Source organism: Aspergillus costaricaensis (assembly GCF_003184835.1).
Source record: "Aspergillus costaricaensis CBS 115574 unplaced genomic scaffold BO79scaffold_9, whole genome shotgun sequence".
Classification (NCBI taxonomy): Eukaryota; Fungi; Ascomycota; class Eurotiomycetes; order Eurotiales; family Aspergillaceae; genus Aspergillus; species Aspergillus costaricensis.
This window is the reverse complement of record NW_020291809.1, coordinates 893,344-911,815: the sequence shown is the minus strand read 5'-3', so window position 1 is coordinate 911,815 and position 18,472 is coordinate 893,344. Positions and strand designations below refer to the sequence as shown.

At 50.9% G+C, this 18,472-nt stretch overlaps 8 protein-coding genes across 8 annotated transcripts; 3 read left to right on the top strand and 5 right to left on the bottom strand.

Annotated features, from left to right (window-relative positions):
• Positions 1 to 649: 649 nt before the first annotated feature.
• Positions 650 to 5,113, bottom strand: BO79DRAFT_170109 (DNA-directed RNA polymerase II core subunit RPB2). Its single transcript, XM_025679521.1, has 2 exons — positions 1,269 to 5,113; positions 650 to 1,207 (listed from the first exon to the last, which is right to left on the bottom strand). Exons 1-2 carry the CDS (start codon positions 4,874 to 4,876, stop codon positions 1,045 to 1,047), a joined length of 3,771 nt encoding a protein of 1,256 aa, XP_025541811.1. The 5' UTR covers positions 4,877 to 5,113; the 3' UTR covers positions 650 to 1,044.
• Positions 5,114 to 5,371: 258 nt separating this feature from the next.
• BO79DRAFT_191851 (beta-catenin-like protein 1) lies at positions 5,372 to 7,606 on the bottom strand (the record flags this gene model as incomplete). The annotated part of the gene is made up of 10 exons (XM_025680857.1): positions 5,372 to 5,454; positions 5,515 to 5,632; positions 5,686 to 5,970; positions 6,022 to 6,536; positions 6,587 to 6,680; positions 6,728 to 6,962; positions 7,017 to 7,123; positions 7,179 to 7,420; positions 7,478 to 7,532; positions 7,580 to 7,606. The coding sequence occupies 10 exons, from the start codon at positions 7,604 to 7,606 to the stop codon at positions 5,372 to 5,374; spliced, it is 1,761 nt and encodes a 586-aa protein (XP_025541810.1).
• Positions 7,607 to 7,891: 285 nt separating this feature from the next.
• Positions 7,892 to 8,604, top strand: BO79DRAFT_286372 (putative TOM core complex subunit Tom6). Its single transcript, XM_025688463.1, has 3 exons — positions 7,892 to 8,092; positions 8,169 to 8,218; positions 8,299 to 8,604. The coding sequence occupies exons 1-3, from the start codon at positions 7,973 to 7,975 to the stop codon at positions 8,303 to 8,305; spliced, it is 177 nt and encodes a 58-aa protein (XP_025541809.1). The 5' UTR covers positions 7,892 to 7,972; the 3' UTR covers positions 8,306 to 8,604.
• Positions 8,605 to 9,295: 691 nt separating this feature from the next.
• Positions 9,296 to 11,960, top strand: BO79DRAFT_170101 (transcription factor domain-containing protein). The gene is made up of 2 exons (XM_025679520.1): positions 9,296 to 9,938; positions 9,991 to 11,960. The coding sequence occupies exons 1-2, from the start codon at positions 9,360 to 9,362 to the stop codon at positions 11,896 to 11,898; spliced, it is 2,487 nt and encodes an 828-aa protein (XP_025541808.1). The 5' UTR covers positions 9,296 to 9,359; the 3' UTR covers positions 11,899 to 11,960.
• Positions 11,961 to 12,175: 215 nt separating this feature from the next.
• On the bottom strand, positions 12,176 to 14,394 carry BO79DRAFT_208257 (nicotinate phosphoribosyltransferase). Its single transcript, XM_025682350.1, has 5 exons — positions 14,019 to 14,394; positions 13,873 to 13,956; positions 13,195 to 13,814; positions 12,705 to 13,143; positions 12,176 to 12,621 (listed from the first exon to the last, which is right to left on the bottom strand). The coding sequence occupies exons 1-5, from the start codon at positions 14,128 to 14,130 to the stop codon at positions 12,404 to 12,406; spliced, it is 1,473 nt and encodes a 490-aa protein (XP_025541807.1). The 5' UTR covers positions 14,131 to 14,394; the 3' UTR covers positions 12,176 to 12,403.
• Positions 14,395 to 15,063: 669 nt separating this feature from the next.
• On the top strand, positions 15,064 to 16,606 carry BO79DRAFT_208256 (putative PHD finger domain protein). The gene has a single exon (XM_025682349.1). The coding sequence runs from the start codon at positions 15,242 to 15,244 to the stop codon at positions 16,496 to 16,498; it is 1,257 nt and encodes a 418-aa protein (XP_025541806.1). The 5' UTR covers positions 15,064 to 15,241; the 3' UTR covers positions 16,499 to 16,606.
• An 82-nt stretch (positions 16,607 to 16,688) lies between these two features.
• Positions 16,689 to 17,066, bottom strand: BO79DRAFT_82676 (uncharacterized protein). Its single transcript, XM_025689796.1, has one exon. It carries the CDS (start codon positions 16,983 to 16,985, stop codon positions 16,785 to 16,787), a length of 201 nt encoding a protein of 66 aa, XP_025541805.1. The 5' UTR covers positions 16,986 to 17,066; the 3' UTR covers positions 16,689 to 16,784.
• On the bottom strand, positions 16,900 to 18,414 carry BO79DRAFT_244323 (RPC34 RNA polymerase subunit family protein). The gene is made up of 2 exons (XM_025685356.1): positions 18,024 to 18,414; positions 16,900 to 17,959 (listed from the first exon to the last, which is right to left on the bottom strand). Exons 1-2 carry the CDS (start codon positions 18,278 to 18,280, stop codon positions 17,149 to 17,151), a joined length of 1,068 nt encoding a protein of 355 aa, XP_025541804.1. The 5' UTR covers positions 18,281 to 18,414; the 3' UTR covers positions 16,900 to 17,148.
• Between the last annotated feature and the right edge of the window lie 58 nt (positions 18,415 to 18,472).

Sequence of the window (18,472 nt, the reverse complement as noted above, 5' to 3'; positions counted from 1 at the left end):
CTACAGCAGCCTTTTAAGAGAGCGCCGGGGGGGGGAGGAGGGAAACGAGCAGACGAGAGAGCCCGGTAGAGAGTCAACTACTGTACTCAGTTAGTGCAATGCGTGTGATGGGATTGTCACCCGCCATCTTCTATTCTATTCTGGGAAGAGCGAGAGCAAGCTCTTCGCCAGTCAAATCCCCGCTTCGTCCTCTCGCCATCCCAGCCGGCGGGTAATTCGTTGGTTTCATTGGCTTCAAGGGCAGCCGAGCCTGCAGCAGACAACCAACCATTCTCACGACTCGCCCATCCATCTCCATCGCCATGCTTTTCTTCCCTTGCCGCCCTCCACGAGCACATTCTCCCGAGCCATCCCACCTATCAATAGAAACCCCCTTAGCCAATCGCACTCACACAGGAAGGGAGACGGCCTGTCACCGACATCTCTATTCTGCAGCACCGAGGAATTTTAAAGTTCGTGCACGGGATTGAGGAGAGGGGGTTGGACGCCATCCCCACCACTGAGAGAAGCAAAACACCACTATACACACTCTACAACCTCTCCACTGACTCTCCACTACAATTACACCATGCAGCATCTGCCCCGATTAGGACCCTGTCATGGCCCGGCTCTTACGTGCAGAATTGCCATGACATCTTTTACCCCTCTTCTTCGTCTGCTTCTTTAGATCCAATTTCGATTCGATTCCGTAGGGACAAATCATCATCATCCAAGTACATCGCTGCTTACACCAGCCATTCCTCCAACCATGGTCAGCAAAAAAAGGAAAGAGGGGAGGCAAAAAAAAATAAATAACAATATATAGAAGCTCGAATCAAAATCATAAACCTCTGGTCCTCTGTACGCCGGAAAATGCCGAATCGGTCTGGTCTTCGGTTGATATCACACGTTTTGGGGGGTGGAGAATTATTAGGAAAGAAAAACAAGGGGGAAAGAAACGGAGAGGGAGAAGGGAAAAAAAAGGCATAGAAAACACCAGAAGACGGAAGAGATACCACAGAAGAGAAGAATCTGATGTACACGGATAGTCATCTTTCCTCCCCCTCACCGCACGGACACGCCAGACCGGTTGGTAAACATGCGAGCGGCAATGTTCATCGAGGCCAGCTCTTGGAACAGAAGCTTGGCTGCATACGGGATATGCACCTGGGAGATTCGGTGCTTGTTGTTACACAGTCGACACTCGAAGAGTCCCTTCTTCAGTTTACTGTCGTTCCATCATCGTTAGCTCATCTGGTTAGGAAAATCAAGGATGTCTCTCCACTTACGCAACAGGGGTCATCAAGCCACAGTCGTCGCAGATGTGCACCCGGAAGGGATCGGACACGTCGAACAACCGCTCCTTCAGGAATGCACTGGCTCCGTGCGCAATCATACAATCGCGTTCCATCTCTCCGAAACGGAGACCACCGTCACGAGCACGACCTTCCACCGGCTGCCGCGTCAAGATCTGAGTCGGTCCACGCGCACGGGCGTGAATCTTATCGTCGACCATGTGGCGCAGACGCTGGTAGTACGTCGGTCCGAGGAAGACCTGCGCAACCAGCTTGCGTCCAGTGTGTCCATTGTACATCACCTCAAAGCCACGGGACTGGTATCCGTGCTCCCGCAGGAGACGGGAGACCGAGTCGACCGTAACGTCGGTGAAAGGCGTCGCGTCACCCTCGAATCCACGCAACGATGACACTTTACTGAGCTGACACTCGATCAAGTGCGCGATTGTCATACGGGAGGGAATGGCGTGAGGGTTGATGATCAGGTCAGGGCACACACCCTCCCGAGTGAAGGGCATATCTTCCTGACGGTAAGTGATACCGATGGTACCCTTTTGTCCGTGACGAGAGGCGAACTTGTCTCCAATCTGGGGAATCTTGGTCGTCCTCATGCGCACCTTCACGAACTTCAGGTCATCGTTGCTCGTAGACACCAGGACCTGGTCCACAATACCGTTCTCCGTACTTCTGAGAGGAGTCGACACATCCAACTTGGTATGGGCCTTGGTACGTTGACCGAGCTCCTCTGCTTCGGGTGCCAAAGGTGCCGTCTTACCGATGATGATATCCTCACCGGATACACGGACACCAGGAGCAATGATACCGTCTTCATCGAGCTTGTCGTAGGTACCCTTTCTCATACCGATCGTATCCGATCTCATAGGCTTCTCGAAGCGCTCGACAACTGTGAGTCCGACCATCTTCTCGCTGTCCGTGTATGTACGGTAGAACATACTGCGGAAAAGACCACGGTCAATGCTGCTCTGGTTCATAATAACCGAATCTTCCTGGTTGTAACCGGAATAACAGGCAATGGCAACAATGGCGTTCTGGCCGGCAGGCAGTTCACGGAACCGCAAGAATTCCATGGACCGCGTTGTCGCCAGAGGCTTCTGCGGGTAATACAGAATGTTGGCCATGGTTTCCATGCGCTGGTCAAAGTTCGTCAGGAACACACCCATAGCTTGTTTACCCATGGCAGACTGGTAGGTGTTACGAGGAGATTGGTTATGGTCGGGAAAAGGAATGATACTGGCGCAAACACCCAGGATCATACTGGGGTGAATCTCGCAGTGTGTCCAGGTGTGTGCCTTTTGACTCAGAATAGAACGCACACGCTTGTTGGGATCGTGCAGCTCTTCCTCGGGGAGGGCATAACCGGCCTGAAGTTGCTTCGAGATCTCCAGGTCCTCTGGTGTCATCACAATCATGATTGTCTCCTCCTCCTCGGCGTCGACATACTCAACGACACCAGACTTCACCAAACCATCCCAACCAAAGTAGCGCTCCCTGCGGTCTTCTGGATCCAGATCGGGGGGCAAGTCCTTGTCTTGCTCCAGTTTGCGAATGTGTTCCTTGTTAAGCACCAGTGAACCACAGTTCTCGCTCTTGGGATCATTGTCGACGACATACAGTGGCCGACACACGCGTCCAGCATCGGTGAAGATCTTGAACTCTCGCTCACGAATATCACGAATCAAACTGACCTCGTGCGAGATCATGTTCCGGCGACGGAGAGAGAGCATGGTGTTCACCAGATGTGCAGGATCTCTATGAATACCCACCCAAACACCGTTGACAAACACCTTGGTCGCATTTGGCGTCACCTGCGGCTCGAATTCTTCGAGGACTTCCATGTTGCGTTGAATCATGAAATCAATAATGGGCTCACTAGGCGTACCAACAGTGATGTAGCACATGAGCGCCAAGTTCTTGACCAGACCACAAGCCTGACCTTCAGGGGTTTCAGCTGGACAAACCAGACCCCAATGGGTGTTGTGGAGCTGACGAGGTTTGGCGATCTTACCGTCTCGACCAATTGGTGTATTGGTACGACGAAGGTGGGACAGCGTAGAGGCGTAGGTATAACGACTGAGCACTTGAGATACACCAGCCTTGGCGCTGGCTGCCTTCTTCTGCTCTCCCCAGTTACCCGTAGCAAGAGCGTACTTCAGACCTCCTGTCAAGGTGCTGGCCTTGATACCAATGTTCAAGTAGATCTCCCTGTTCGTCTCCACGCATCTTTGCACGTACCGCTGAAGGTCACGGGTGACACGAGTGAACAGAACTCGGAAGAGGTTTGCAAGAAGGGGACCAGCCAAGTCGAGACGCTTCTTACCGAAGTGATCACGATCATCGACATCACGACGGCCCAAGGCACACTGCAGAAGTCTGTGCACCATGTAACCCAAGAAGAAGGCTTTCCGGGTCTCACTACCTTCGCTCTGAGAAATGTGGGGAAGGAACTCCTTTTGCATGATTTCGCGTGCGTATCTGACACGACGCTCGTGGTTCATACTAGACTGAGAAGAACCACGCTTGGCAATGAAATCCAGCGCCACCTCGCGGTCCTGGATAACGAAACCTTCCTCAATACAAGGCTTCAGCATCTCCAACATCGGTGTGTCATTCCGGTCGTAGCAAATGTGGTTCAGAATATCTTCATCAGAAACCACACCGAGGGCTCTGAAAACGACGACGATGGGGATGTCGGTCTTCACGTAAGGCAAGGTCGACCGAATTGTAGGACCAAATCCACCCTTGGCACTGTCACCCTTGGCAAACAGCTTCAGGGACAACTGAGAAAGAAGTCGTGATCCCTTCTCGACAGCACTCCGAATTTCCGCGACATAGGGCGTGGGACTAGGCGGTGCCTTCTTGAAGACTTGAACCGTGTTTCCAGCACTGCGCTCTTGGGCGATCAACACCTTTTCACTTCCGTTGATAATGAAATAACCACCAGAGTCGTAAGGGCACTCGTTCCAGTTGTAAAGAGCTTGCTCGCTCAAATCCTTGAGGATACAGTACTTGGACTTGAGCATGATTGGCATCTTTCCAATGAAAACGGTCTCCTCCTTCGCCTGGTCAGCAGGCAGCTCCTTCTGCTCCCACTGCAGGTAAGTCCCGTGAGCTTTTCTATCCTCATTCGATTCACCCATATCATCCTCATCTCGGTCCGCGACCAGACGTTCACGACCTTCCATAATCTTCTTCGTAACACCGAGATAAAGGGGACTAGCGTATGTAAGATTACGCAGGCGAGCCTCCTGGGGCAACATGATAGTGGTCGCACCATCACCCTCAGTCACGGACGGTCGAGAGAGCATGACGGTTCCAAACTTCAGCTCGTATCGGCGGACAACCACGGGATCGACTTCATCTTCGGAGGGAGGGAGAGTTTGGTCGAGTGTTACTTGGCCTTGTTCCTCCACCAGCTCCTGCATTGTCGAGGAGATAAATTCATCGAAAGAGTCCAGCTGTTGTGACACTAGACCCTTGGTGTCGAAGAAAGACGAAATGACCGTCCAGCAATCCTCCGAGGTGATGCCCTCGTCCATATCGTCGTAGTACTCATCCTCGTAAGCATCTTCGTAGTCGGCCATCTTGGCGGATATGGGTCGTAAACGCAATGAAAAACCGCAGTCGATAGGACAATGAGCGCAAAGGGCGCGACGCGCTCGGCGGAAAAGATCCCACTCGAGGTTGTTGGACGACTGGCGTAAGTAGAATGCAGCGAAGCAATCGTCCTAAAAGTAACAGGTGAGGCCAATAAGCCGGAAGCCTCAGATGGATGGAAGAAAGAGAGATCCCAGGCCACCGGTGATGCTGGTGAAGGGAGCAGCTGGGGTGCTTCGACTCTCTCCGGGCGCTGATGGATCTTGCCTTGGAAAGAGCCGCCACTAGCCTCGACCGCCTTCTGGCGCTAAGCTGTGAGCTAGTCCTGATTAGTAGATCACGTGATGCGTATAACAATTCACGCTGCTGGTAATACTTCACTTTTTACTCACATTATTAACTATTACTGTGAACATTTACGAAAGGAATCAATGACAAGAATCGGCGCCGTATGGTACGCGATATGTTATTATACATAATGATTACAGGAACTGTAGAAGCGTCTCCAGCATCTCCTTACTATCCTTCTCGCCGGGCTCATCCTCAGATAGCCCTTCCATTTGCTCTGTTCATTCAATTAGCGCAAGATCCAGACGGTATATAAGGCGTAGGGACCAGAGCTTACCCTGTAAGGTTTGTCTAATCAGTGACAAATCTTCGTCGCGGTCAGCCAGAAGGGACACAATCTTCTTTTTTGCCCCGTCATCTTCGGCCACCAACCAGGCCAAAATGACATCAATAAGCTTTGGGTACTGTTAGTTCGTACTGCAGCAACGGGGTATTCCGGAGAGCAAACCTGTAAAGAAAATAGACCGGCATCGAATCGCCTGGATAGCCACTCGGCCGCCATAATCTCTTGTTCCTCTTCCGTGAAGTTCTTTCGTTCTTTCTCGATAGCTTGCTCGACCGGTGTCACTCGTTGGGCGTGATCCCGGCGCAACTTGATGAGCTTTTCGATCTTCTCATAGTCCTTCTCCATAAATTTGGCTAGTGTACGAATCCGTGGTGCGGAACCGCCCGGAAGTAAGCGCAGCAGCGAAGCGAAAATGCCCAGCAGATGCTCCGTCGTTTCATTGTCTTGCTATGGGGGTTTTAGCTCTAGCCCATATTCTATGATATCGGTGACACATACCTTCTTTTTGAACATCCCAAATACTGTACTCAAGCATGCTGCTTCAACAAAGCGTTCACATGCAGGAGCGCCTGCCATGCCTCCTAGGGCGTGGTCCAGGAGTCGTAAAGCCCGTTGCTTGCTGAACTTGCCCTCCTTCAACATGATTTGTGCAAGCTCAACACCTTCAGCTTCCAGGAATTTTTCTTTGCCGTAATCCTCATTCACAAGGTAGTTCAAGCTGCCAAACAAGTTCTCCACATATTCTTCTTCGTCGGAATCCTTTTCGGGATCACGCTTGCGGTATGCACTAAGCAATTGCAGGAGATTTTCAACGCCATCCAGGCTGACAACCTTCTCCCTATTCTTGGGGGTTGATTGTAGTAGGATGGCAAGTATTTCTGCTGCATATTGCTGGTTTTGCGTCACTGGCCTTTCCTTCTTCTGTATACGAGCGATAAGCCAAGGTAACAAGTTGGGATCTTGCCCTATCTTCTCTGCGATAGCTGTTTGCGAAGCAATATTTTCCAAGACGTCTTCAATGTAATCAGTATACCCGTCGTGTACTTCATCCGGGGTAACTCACTTAGTACGTAATACACGCCTGCCCTATCGACCTCGGACTCTTCGTCAAGTCGCGAAAGGTTTTGCGCCAAGAGCTCGATAAGTTCGGCATCCAACTGGACCAGTAAGCATTCGTTTAAACCAAACTCGGAAGCATGTATACCATTGCGTTCACCAAACTGTCCCATTGTTCTTGTTCGGCGTCCACATCTTCATCCGTCAACTCGCCAATGATCTGGATCACATCAATTGCAATATCGGCATTCTCGTGGGAAAGCAGCGACATAAGCGAGCCTACACAGCCCAGCTTTGCAAATTCGCTATATAGATATGAATTTTCGGAGAGGATGGAGAGGCTCTTGATTTCGGTATCGAGATCTGCTTCCGAGGCCATAAATCTAGGTATATCAGTATGATGTTTCAATACCAGGATATGCCTTGCCAACACGTACTTTTGAGGATCATTTTCAAACTTTCCGCGCAATTCAGCGTTCTTCGAGATCTTCTTCTCGAAGTTCAGGGCGAAGCGTCGCAACCAGGTAACGTCGAACTTCTCCGGCTATAGCTACTTCAGCAAACGAGCCCACGGAGGACAGCAAATAACAATTCCTTACCGCAACATCTGCTTCCTCGTGTTGATCGATATATTGCATAGCCTCCGCCGTTTGGCGCTCCATGCCGCCGCCGAAGAAGCGTCCTTCTTCGTCATCTGGGATATCCTCGGCGTCAAAATCGGGGGGTAGTTCAGGACCCGCGTAGCCATCATCCTCGTCGCCCTCATCCTCTACCATGGGCGCCTTTCCTTTTGATTTCACATCACCATCCGCATCTAGTTTAGCAGCTTTGTAGAGCTCGTCTTGGTCGCAAGTCAGCCGACGTCAAGTCAAGTTGGACGTGAAGGAGATGAACGCACTCGGGTCTTTCGCGGAATCTAGTTTGCGCTTGGCACTTGCTGCCGAGGAGGGTTTCTAACTTGTCAGCGCTATTATAACAGGTCACTTCATAGATAACTTACCTTGAAGAGCTCATCGATGCTCGTCATGGTTGCGGCTTGCGCAGCTGGAGAGGCAGAGCGGAAAAGCACTTCAGACCCAACCACCAACACGGATTTAAATAAGGGCCAATAGAGCAGAGAAAGGCGACTCTGCAAAGGAAATATCGCCTATGAATTGATTGTTATAGATCCCTTCTTGCGGACCTCTTTTCGATCAACTGGTCGCGCAGCAGGTCCGAAGAAGATACGGGAACCGCGATAAGCTAAAAGTGCAGCCGCCAAGGACCGAAAGATTTCTCGGAGTTCTCATCATTCCCGGCCTCACCCTGCCATCGACCATCGTCATTCTCGCTGTCAATACACCTTTTTATCTCGAGGACATCACCTATCCTACATTTTTAATACATCTTCAAAATGGTTCCCAGACAGCGTGTCGTCTCTGGCCGTCAGCAGAAGAGCTTCTTCAGCACTGCCTATGACGAAGTTACCCACCCCGAGAATGCTACCATTGTGAGAAGCGTTCTGGTCTTCGGCGTAAGTTCTACAATTCTGGCGAGATCTGTACAGGCTGTACAATGTCAAGGGTGATCTAATACGATTGTGTCTACAGGCCGGCGTCGCTTTCCTCTACAGCAGCCTCAGCGAGCTCCTCCTTCCTCCGTAAGTCGAGACTTGATCCCATCCATCGCAGTCACCGCAATAAATTTCGGCAATTGAAAAACAATTACTGACGGAAGAAGTATGTAAACGGATTTTCGCACGTTCGTTCGCAATGTGTACGTGATATGAAATTGTCGGCTGTCTCGAAAGGTTGCCGACATCGATCACGACACGCGAACAATTCTTCCTACTTCCTCCTCTGAATTCGATTCTAATGAATACGTGTATTATACTGTGTGCTTCATGGGCATATATGGGCTTCAACGTTATGTGGCTAGGCTTGTCATCCGGGTCCGTGAAGGATCAACATTATGTGGCGTTGGAATAGATATGATCTCCGGAACATTTCACGGTCTCTCCTCCGCATAATTACATATGCTTTACAGGGCTTCTGCTCTGTGGTTGTCTTATCTCTTCATATCTCATCGCTGGTCAGGTAACTCAGGGCCTTTGTAGATGGTCACATCTGTGAATCGGGCCATGAGCGTCGATTGAACCGTCAGTAGCGGTGGTTCCAATGTGTAGTTATGGCTTCTGAATGACGGACTTGCTCGTGATAGGAGTCGAACAAAAAATGTAGTCTTAAACCAGATATATCAATTATATTCAGCAGTCATTTGCCGGTGAGGTGGGCTCCTCTTTTCTGCAGAATGCAATGCTATGAAATGGTAATGCCAAGCCTTATAGTCGCCCTGTTGAATGCAACTTAGTCCGAAGAAACAAGACCAGTGAGATGCCAGATGCCTGAGGCATCAAGATCACGTTGTGAGCGCTGCCGCACTAGACAAAAGTTCTGGAGAGTGAATATCTTCCACTCAACATCGCTCCACTCAAAAAGTACCCAACAATCCAGCGTATCAGCGAATAAACTCTCTCCTATAACAGCGCTTATTTAAGCGGCTACATTTCTCATATGTTATCAAATTGGCGGGGAAGCCCGCAAAAGTCCCCACATCCGGCCGGGTCCCGAACACCGCCTTCTTTTAGTGCTGGGGGAGGGACAGTCCATGGATGTCTATTACCAACCAACCCCGGACGGCAAACGCGGCAACGATAGGCAACTGCTAACTTCCGACCCTCTCATGCTGAATGTGATCTCCTGCACAGCTGCAAATGCCGTTGGCTTTGCTTTCTTACTAGCATGTTGACCGCCAAGCGCAAGCCGTCAAGTGCGGACTTGGGTGATGATAGACCCGTGGCGAAGAGAAGTAACAGCCTGAGCCACAATGCTCATGCGCCTTGGTTGCAAGACTCCAGAACTTCTCGGAGCTGGCGGACTCTGGGAGATCGTGGGGTACGGAATTCGCTGCCTCTAGAAAATATGGTCTCGACTGTGCGGGATCTCCTTGACCCTGATTTCGACCCTCTTATTGCTCTTCTTGACGATGAACCGCGCTTCTTGAAGCCTCTCCCGTCTCGCATACCGCCGGAAGACCTAGAATTTTTGCGATTTCGGGAGGCTTTGTCGATCCCAGAGAGCGGTCTGCGGAATGAGCTTCTGCGATGCTATATCAAATGGGTGCATAGCTTCATGCCAGTCTTGAATCTACAGGAATTCCTCCGATGCGTCGCGGAAAATGACCCCAATGGTAATATTAGTCTCTTGCTGTTTCAGGCAGTAATGTTTGTGGCGACAGCCTTCATCGATCTGCATCATTTGCAGGCCGCTGGGTATGCCACTCGGAAAATTGCCCGTAATGTTTTCTTTACGCGATTAAGGGTATGTCTCGCTTGATCATTCATCCGTGTCTTTAGCTAACCAGTCAATATAGCTCCTCTATTCACTCGACTGCGAAGATGATCGAATAGTCATACTGCAGACTTTACTACTTATGACTTATTGGTCTGACCATCAAAACAATCCGCAAAGAGATATCTGGGACTGGATTGGTGTCTGCAATATACATGCACATTCGATTGGATTAAATAGAGACCCTTCATCTTCGACCGATATGGACCCGATAACTAAGAGGCTGAGGACCCGAATCTGGTGGAGCTTATACTCGCGGGACCGTCTCATTGCGATGGGGCTAAGACGCCCGACCCAGGTGAACGAAGGGACAAGCAATGTCCCTATGTTGAAGCTGGAAGATTTTGACTTCGAGCCGTTCCACCCTAGCGTGACTGAGATGTTCCGCTGTCGTCAGCTGGAAGATGTTAACCACCAAAAGCGCCTGGCAACTATGTTCATCGAAAAGGCCAAACTATGCCAGTGCATCGGACGGGTCTTGTTCGCTCAGTATACCCCATCACAGTGTCAGTTTGGCGTGACAACACGAACTACCATCAGCCTAATCCCTCGACAGGCATCAGAATCGGAGTTGGCACGATGCAGTCAGCGGTTGGAATCATGGTTGAGTGCACTACCTAAAGACGCACAATTTATTCCTGCATCAAGGACAAACTTCCACGATGGAGAAGATGTCCTTCTCCTCCACGGTGCCATGGTACGAATGCTGTATCATGCGACTACAAGTGCACTGCATCGTCCTTGGGCCTTCACGCCCAACAAGGATCAGTCCAAAGCACGCAGGGAGTTAATTCAAACTGCGCAAATAAAGATGCATGACGCCGCAGTCGGTATCACACATATCATCCAAGGTCTCAACCAACTCAACCTCACGCGATTTCTCCCACAATCTGGTGTGACCGTCATCATCCCAGCCGCTGTGGCCCATCTGGCAAACTCCTCATCTGGCAATCCCGCTACCCGAGAATCCAGCATCTACAACTTTCAGCGCTGCATCCAAGTGCTGCAAGGCCTTAGAGACATTTACCCTGCAGCAGACATGGAGGTCGCGAACATCGAAGCGGCAGTTAAGCTACAGTCGGACAGCGCAAACACCTTTCTCCGAATCATGCAATACGCCAACAACTCCGGTTCGATACCTCAAGGCCAGTCACCAGAACAAGCACGAAAGCAAAGCACCATCTCAAACCCACACACCATGGCATCAGCAGAGGACCGAACCTCTAACCACTGGACGCCTCCCCGAGACGACCCAGACCCTACCAACAATCACAAACAACCCGGACCTCATCATTCAGCCAGTCCAACCAAGCAACAACTACAACAACAACAACAACAACGCACACCACCCAAACGCCACAGCAGCACAATCAACCCACCCCCAATGTTCAACAGCAACTCCTCCACCACCAATACAAACCATCCCACCAACCCCCTTTCCAAACAAGCCGAACCCACCCCACCCAACGACTTCGACGACGACCCCATATCCAACTTCCTCAACGACAACAACAACAACAACAACAACCCCACCATCTCCCCCCGAAGAACCCACCCCCAACCCAACCCCACCTTCGACCAACCCTCCGACCAATTCCCCTTCGACTTCGACCTCGACCTCGACTCCTTCGCCGCCGACTTCCCACCCCAAACCCAACCACCCACCAACCTCAACCCCACCTCTACTACTTCCCACCCCGACGCCTCCCCAGACCTCGACATCGATTGGGCCAGTGAGCTCCTCAGATGGACTGGACCTGGTCCAGAGGACGCATTAACCAATAACAATGATTTGTTCTCGCCGTTTGCGCCGACTCATAATGTTGTGAGTACGCCCGGGCAGAGGTCACTGAGTCATGTGACTGGGGATATTACGGGGGATTTGGATAGGGATTTGGGGTTTGTTCCGTCTGATGAGGAGATGTTTTAGGTTTTTGTTTTGTTATTTGTGGTGTGATGTGTGGTGTGGTGGGGTGGGGTGTTTTTGTGTTCAGTGTAAATATATATAAATAGTTTACTTAGTCGCGGAAGTGGTGTGTGCGTATGGATAGATGCGCTCTGTAAATATATGTTGCTTGCCACCAAGCATTTCTGTCCTACATACTACTCAGGTTAGTATTAGAGACTCATGAATGAAGACTGGTAGTACATTATTACTAGTACGTACTAGTACTACTACGAGGTGAATACCATTGAAAATTTCTCTAACCCTCTTCTCATATAGTCTAGATAGTACCAGTAGTACTCATAACTAACTATAAAACATGAATGCTTAACATGACTTGAAAAAATAAAATATAAGACTCGTCGCTCGCCCTGTACATTAGCCACCATATATGCGATCTGTGAATCGTTGAGACTGATTCTAGATGACTTGCGTCTTAAGCTGACTATAGATATGAGATCAAATAAATATGTTTGGTCGATGACTCGCACTACTTGCGAGCCCAGCGGTTGCTTTCATCGCCCTCTTCCCATTGGTGCTCAATGTAGCCAAGCTTCTTCTTGACACTTTGTACAGTCTCCTTGTCACCTGTGTTCTTGCCCATGTTGTCGCTCAGCTTGACGGCTGGGCGGCCGTTAGCGGTGGCGATCTTGATGACGATGTTGAGCGGCTTGGATTTTTGGCCGTCGGATTTGTTCGTGAAGTCGTCTGTGAGGATCTTGTTAGTTCATAATTTCGTGGAGACATTGGGGTAGGACCCTATATAGTACGGGTATATGGGTATAACGCACTAGTGAAGAAAGTTCCGACACCGAAGACAGGGTTGAATCCGGCTTCTTCGGCGATCACCTTGTATTCAAGGCAGTGCTCGATGTCTAATGAATCGGAAAAGACAATGGTCTTCTGGTCCTTGACTCCCTCTCTGTCGTAGAAGTCCCGCACCATCTTCACAAAGTATGTGGGGTCGCCAGAGTCCTGGCGGACACCGGTGTAGACCTGGGCGTAGGTCTTGTTGGCATGCTCGCCTTGAGCATCGTTGACCAGAGGAGCCGCAATTGGGGGTTTGGTAGTAGCCTCGCTCTGTACTGTTGATTCTGTCGTGGTGCCGGGCCCGGAGGCGGTGGTGGAGACTGCGCCGACACCTGCACTGGTGAAAGCAGGAATGGGTTTGCGGAAAGCGTCGAGGAAAGCGGGCGTGCCGAATGTGTCGGTTAGTGCAACACCCAGGACCTGATATGCGTTAGTTACTGGGGCCCGACGATTATAGGTCTGCGGACTTACTCCTTCACCAAAGCAGCCAAGCCAGTAGCGCAGAGCCATCTCGTTCGCGTTCTCGTAGTCATCCGTGATGGCAGCGATGGTCATGTACCATTCATGGGCCACAGTGCCCACAGGCGCCACACCGTACTTCATGGCAAAGTGGACGTTACTCGTGCCGGTAAACACTCCCTTCCATCCTTGCTTCTTTCCTTCCTCCGCAGCCTGCATCAATCCCTGCATGACCAGATCGTGGGTGTGGTAGTCGCGCCGTCTTCGAGAGCCGAACTCGGAAAATATGCAACCATTCTCCAACAACGCGCATCCTTTCCGGAATGCCTTGTCCTCTTGACAGCTATAGTCCCAGTCCTTATCGGTGAACATGAAGTAGGCCTGACTTGTCAGAGCCAGCAGTGGGATCTCGTACAAGATCGTTTCCACCCACAGACCCTTGACGACGTAGTTGACGTTGCCGAGATCATTGTCGCTGCCAGTATCCTGCTCCGGCAAGAAGTGAATTTCGATCTGTTCTGACGGCTTGAGCTTGAGGTTGGTCAGGTAGTCCAGGTAAGCGTTGTTGAAGTACGGGCACCATTTCTGTAGGAACTCGATCTCCTCATTCGTGACTCGGATATTCGCAATCGCTGATGAAGCTATTTGTCAGACTAGTCCAGATCTCCGACACACAGTCGAATTACATACCATCCATCTGTGCCAGAAGCCATTTGTAAGCACCCCGCGTTAACTTCATATCCGGGGTGCGATTTGTGAAACCATATGTGACATCTATATTCAAGAGAAAGATTAGCCTGGCCCACAGAGCTTTGAGAGCTATATCGGCGTCTTACAAACATCTGGGAAGTACTTGAGGACGGCGCATTGCATCGTCAATTTGTACAGATCCGTATCAAGCAACGAGAAAATACCCTCCGGGAGCGGAGGGGTATTATTTTGAGCCATGACGAGGTAGATTGGACCACACCGCGAGTAGAAGATAGAGCGCAGAAAGAAAATTCCAAGCGAGGGACCGGAAGACAAGGACCAAAGGCGCGAGATAAGGAACAAGCAGGCAGACGAATTCGGAGGAAAGTACTCAGAAGAGAAATCTCCCATTGCGTCTCTGCGCGGGGGAATCACCGACTGCCTGACGCTGTTTGCACTGTTTGCACCCTGGCTTTCGTCATCAGCAAATCGCCGGCCCACATCTTTTCTCTATGTTGTGATCTCTGAATTTGATAGGGTTTACTTTAACAGGACATTTTGGAGTTAATGCAAGAAGTACTTTAGAGATGGAATGTCATGGGTGGCGTTGTGCGCATTTCCTCATCCTCGCAGGAACCCCTCGGGGAACCCCTCCGTCTGGGTCTAGACTGACTGCATCCCACATGCATCATGCCATGTCTACAAGGTATGGATATCAGGATATGAATTAGTCAGTTACAGAACATACATGTGTATACGAAGAGCTATTATAGCTATGAGAGATATGATTTCCGCCAGAAGCACTGGACAAATTGTACAGCGTAGTTGCTGCCAGAGTTGTAAGGCAGCAATACCCCGCCCGTTTGCATTAGAGACTGTGGCTGGAGAATGGCTTGATTTGATGAACAAGAAGGGAGATGAAGGACCCGCCAGGTACTCTGAATATGTAAATGAAGCTTAAGCCATTCCACGTCTTAGTGAGCTACTACAAAAGCTTTGACAGCCAAGAGTCACCACATCTTTGGGTCTGACAGTTAGGATCGCCAATCTGTGGCTTGACTGTGTTGACTGTGGCTGAGACTCCGGGCCCGGAACATTCTAGATCCGGCAATCCTGTCGCTCCCTCCCTTCGGCGTCCCGTCGTTATCCCCGATCAATGCTTCTCAGCGCCACCATCTCAGCCTGTACATACTCATCATCGATTCCATCCGTTACGACATCGCGCCGAGTCACGGAATAGCCGACAGCGGGCTGCGTCGCATTCTACACCTTGTTCAACGCGCATCCGGTCGCACCCCGAAGGCACCCCGATAGCGGCATCTATCAAGGCCCGATTCATATCGGGAACGACGACCAGTGAACGCGCAACATGTCGCAGGCTCAGGACGACCCCGCGGCCGTTCTGGAACTTTTCGTCCACGATGTGGCGAACCTCCCAGCTGAAATCAACCATCTGATGGAAGAGATCCAGGCCAAGGACAAGATCATCCAAGAATGCCGCACCACCATCAACTCCCGCGACACCAGTCTCCAGAAATTCATCCGCTTAAACGGCAGCTTGACGCCCAACCCGAAAGAAGAGCAGTATGGCAAAGCCATAATACAGAACCTCGACAAGTCGCAACAGCTGCAAGATGAAAAGATCCAACTGAGCGAGAAAGCATGTGTTCTGCTGGACCGACATATCAGAAAACTGGACATTGCCATCCACAAGCTGCAAAGTAACGGCATGCTCTCGAACGACCCTCCTATCCCCTCCCTCTTCAACAACAAAGACCAATACCGCGACCCTCCCAAGATCTTCTTCCCCGACTCCACCGTTGAGAACTCCTCCTTCCCCTCTCCTCTCAATGGCACCTCCGCAAACGCCAATGTCATATTAGGTGCCACCCAGAAACTCAACTCCCTGGGCCGGAACGCCGCCGCACTCGCTCTGAACTCCCCGACTGCCGCGCGAAGCTCCGCCCCAGCAACACCCTCAGGAACGATCCACTTCCAACGACAACAACGAGAATCCTCCGCCGGCGCAGTGGAAAACAAGCGCCGGCGCCTCAACGCCTCACTCGGAACACTTCCCGCGGCCTCGTCCAACCTCCGACAATCGTCTCTCGGCCCCGGTACACCCAAAGCCGGAACCCCCGCATCAAGCCGAGCCGGCAGCGCAGGACCGCGGTCAACAGCCTCCACCAAGAAAGCCGTAACCAAGAAAGTGGCCCCGCACCAACAACTCAAGAAGATCAAAGCCTCCGGACTCAACGGAAAGCACACGAAGCGATCATCCAGCGCAAGCGGCCGTCTCAAAGTCAGCGGGACGAAACAATCCCCATCCGCTGCCGGAGGCGACGAAGACGAGGACGACTCCATGCTCAGCAGTGCCGATATCTCGGATTCCGAGAACGCCGACGAGGGTAGAAGGGACGAAGACATGGAAGACGAGGAAGAAGACGAAGGCAACGAAGATACCAAGGTGTATTGTACGTGTCGCAGTGTCAGCCATGGAGATATGGTTGCGTGCGATAACGACAATTGCGAGTTTGAGTGGTTCCATTGGAAATGTGTGGGCTTGACGAGAGAACCTGTTGGGAAGTGGTTCTGTCCGCAGTGTTCAGCGAAATTGCAGGCTTAGTTTGGTTCATATAGTTATACCCCCCTTCCTCTTCTGTCTCTGTGTGTATTATTATAATGACTATATAGGATGTTACGACGGCGTTTACCATCCCTTTTTCAATCAAACCAGGATGCATTCGACTTCTGATTCAGTCTTATATTACTAGTAGTAGTTTACCAGCAAGCAGGTAGTAGTAATTGTGATTGTAGTTCTTTCATCCACTGATGAACCACAGCAGCCCATCCAAACAACCGATAGTACTATATACTACAATGGACAATCCAGCCAACAAAAACCCAAAATACTAGTTAGTAGTATAGTGAATAGCTAACAAGTAGCACCAGGGAATTGTCAAACCGACATCCATCCATCCAATCAATTGATCCCTTCCTTTCCCTTCCCTTCCCACCACCGCCCATCGCTTTTCCATCCTTTTTTTCTTTCCCAGAAAAAGAAAATATAATAAAAGCCCTAGAAAATTCTTTTGTTTTTGAGTTGCCCACATTGAGAAAAGAAGACCGTTGTTCCATGGCCGATCCCAATATCAGACGTAAACGCCATCGCTATGCAAACAAACATCATCTGGCGCATGCTGCGCTAATTGTATACAGGAATTGTGTTATGAGTATGAGGTGAAAATGATGTGTGAGGTAGATAATAAAGGAAAATCAAAATCCGAGGGCCTTTTCTAGCCAGGGGTCAAAGTATTCGCAGCTCTCGGGACTGACAGCTCCGCCGGGAGCGCAGAGCTTGAAAACCGGACAGTTGCCGCAGGGTGCTTCGGTCATGCCGTTCTTGACTAGCCTGTCGTCGATGCCTGCGTCGTCGGTCCGGGGCTTGCGCGCTTGTTGGGATTTGACTTGTTCGGGGTTCTTGACCGATTTGTAGAATTCGCCGTTGTTCAGAGAAACTAGCTTGTTGTCGTAGCAGAGCATCTCTAGGAGCTGAGTGATACTCTCTTCGCCCAGGCGGACCGGTGTGATGCCACTCTCGTTCACGGCGGCTGTTAGCTGAGGTATGGTGGGGTAGCCCTGATACCCGGCTGGGAAGGGGAGGTACTCCTTTGGAGCGCCTTCTTGCTTGACAGCTACACCTCCGTCCGCGGTCTTCATGCGTTTGTTTCGAGGACCGTCCGAGGACGGGGCCTCGTACCAACTTTTCCGGCTCACGGAGTACTCGATAAAGCCGGCGACGCTGTTGATGAAGTTCTCGTCCAACACTCCGTCGGTAAACCAGGCTCCTCCAGTCACGTCTTCACTTGGGGCGAGGTTCGCCAGCATGTACATCTTCCGGCTGGGGAATTTGACATTGTGAACGCTTTTGATGTAGCTTTTCGTTTCCAGGGACTTGAGGCAGCGATCGAGAATGGATTTGTGGAGGTTGGTGCGGTTGCCAATTGCGCGGACCCAGATACCGGACCGTCCTGTCGAATGGATGACATTGTAGACTAAACTCTCGTCGGGGCTTAGGTCTCGAAGTCTAAGCAGGAGGGTTAGTGGGGAGAGTTCCTAAGTCAAGTTCTCAACGATAAAAATAGTCCTACTTTTCAGCATCATCCCGCGAAATAATCTTCCAGGCTAAGCGGTCATTTTTGCCCTGGAGAAGCCGAAAGAGCTTCTGGTTGACGAGCGACTGGGCGCAGCTCAAGAGAAGGGCGAGGTCATTCTTGGGGACAATGTTCAGACCCAGAAGATCTTGCTGATAGAACAGATGATCGGAAGGGAACTGGTTGACACAGGCATCGTAAAGTCGAGAGGCCAGTTCGTTGACCGAACTGCCTGACGGCCCCGCGGAGGCCATTTTCACGACGACAATTGTAGTGGAGTCGTTAACAGGAAACTATCACCGGACGGGCTCGTGAAGGGGCATGATCAAGAATGCATCCCAGGTTGGACGGTCGCTGCAGTAGCCGGGACAAAGCAATGCCCGGGGAGTTGGCAGGGGAAGCAGGCGCAAAGTTGACGGTCGTCGAGAGGGAGAATCGAGTTTCGC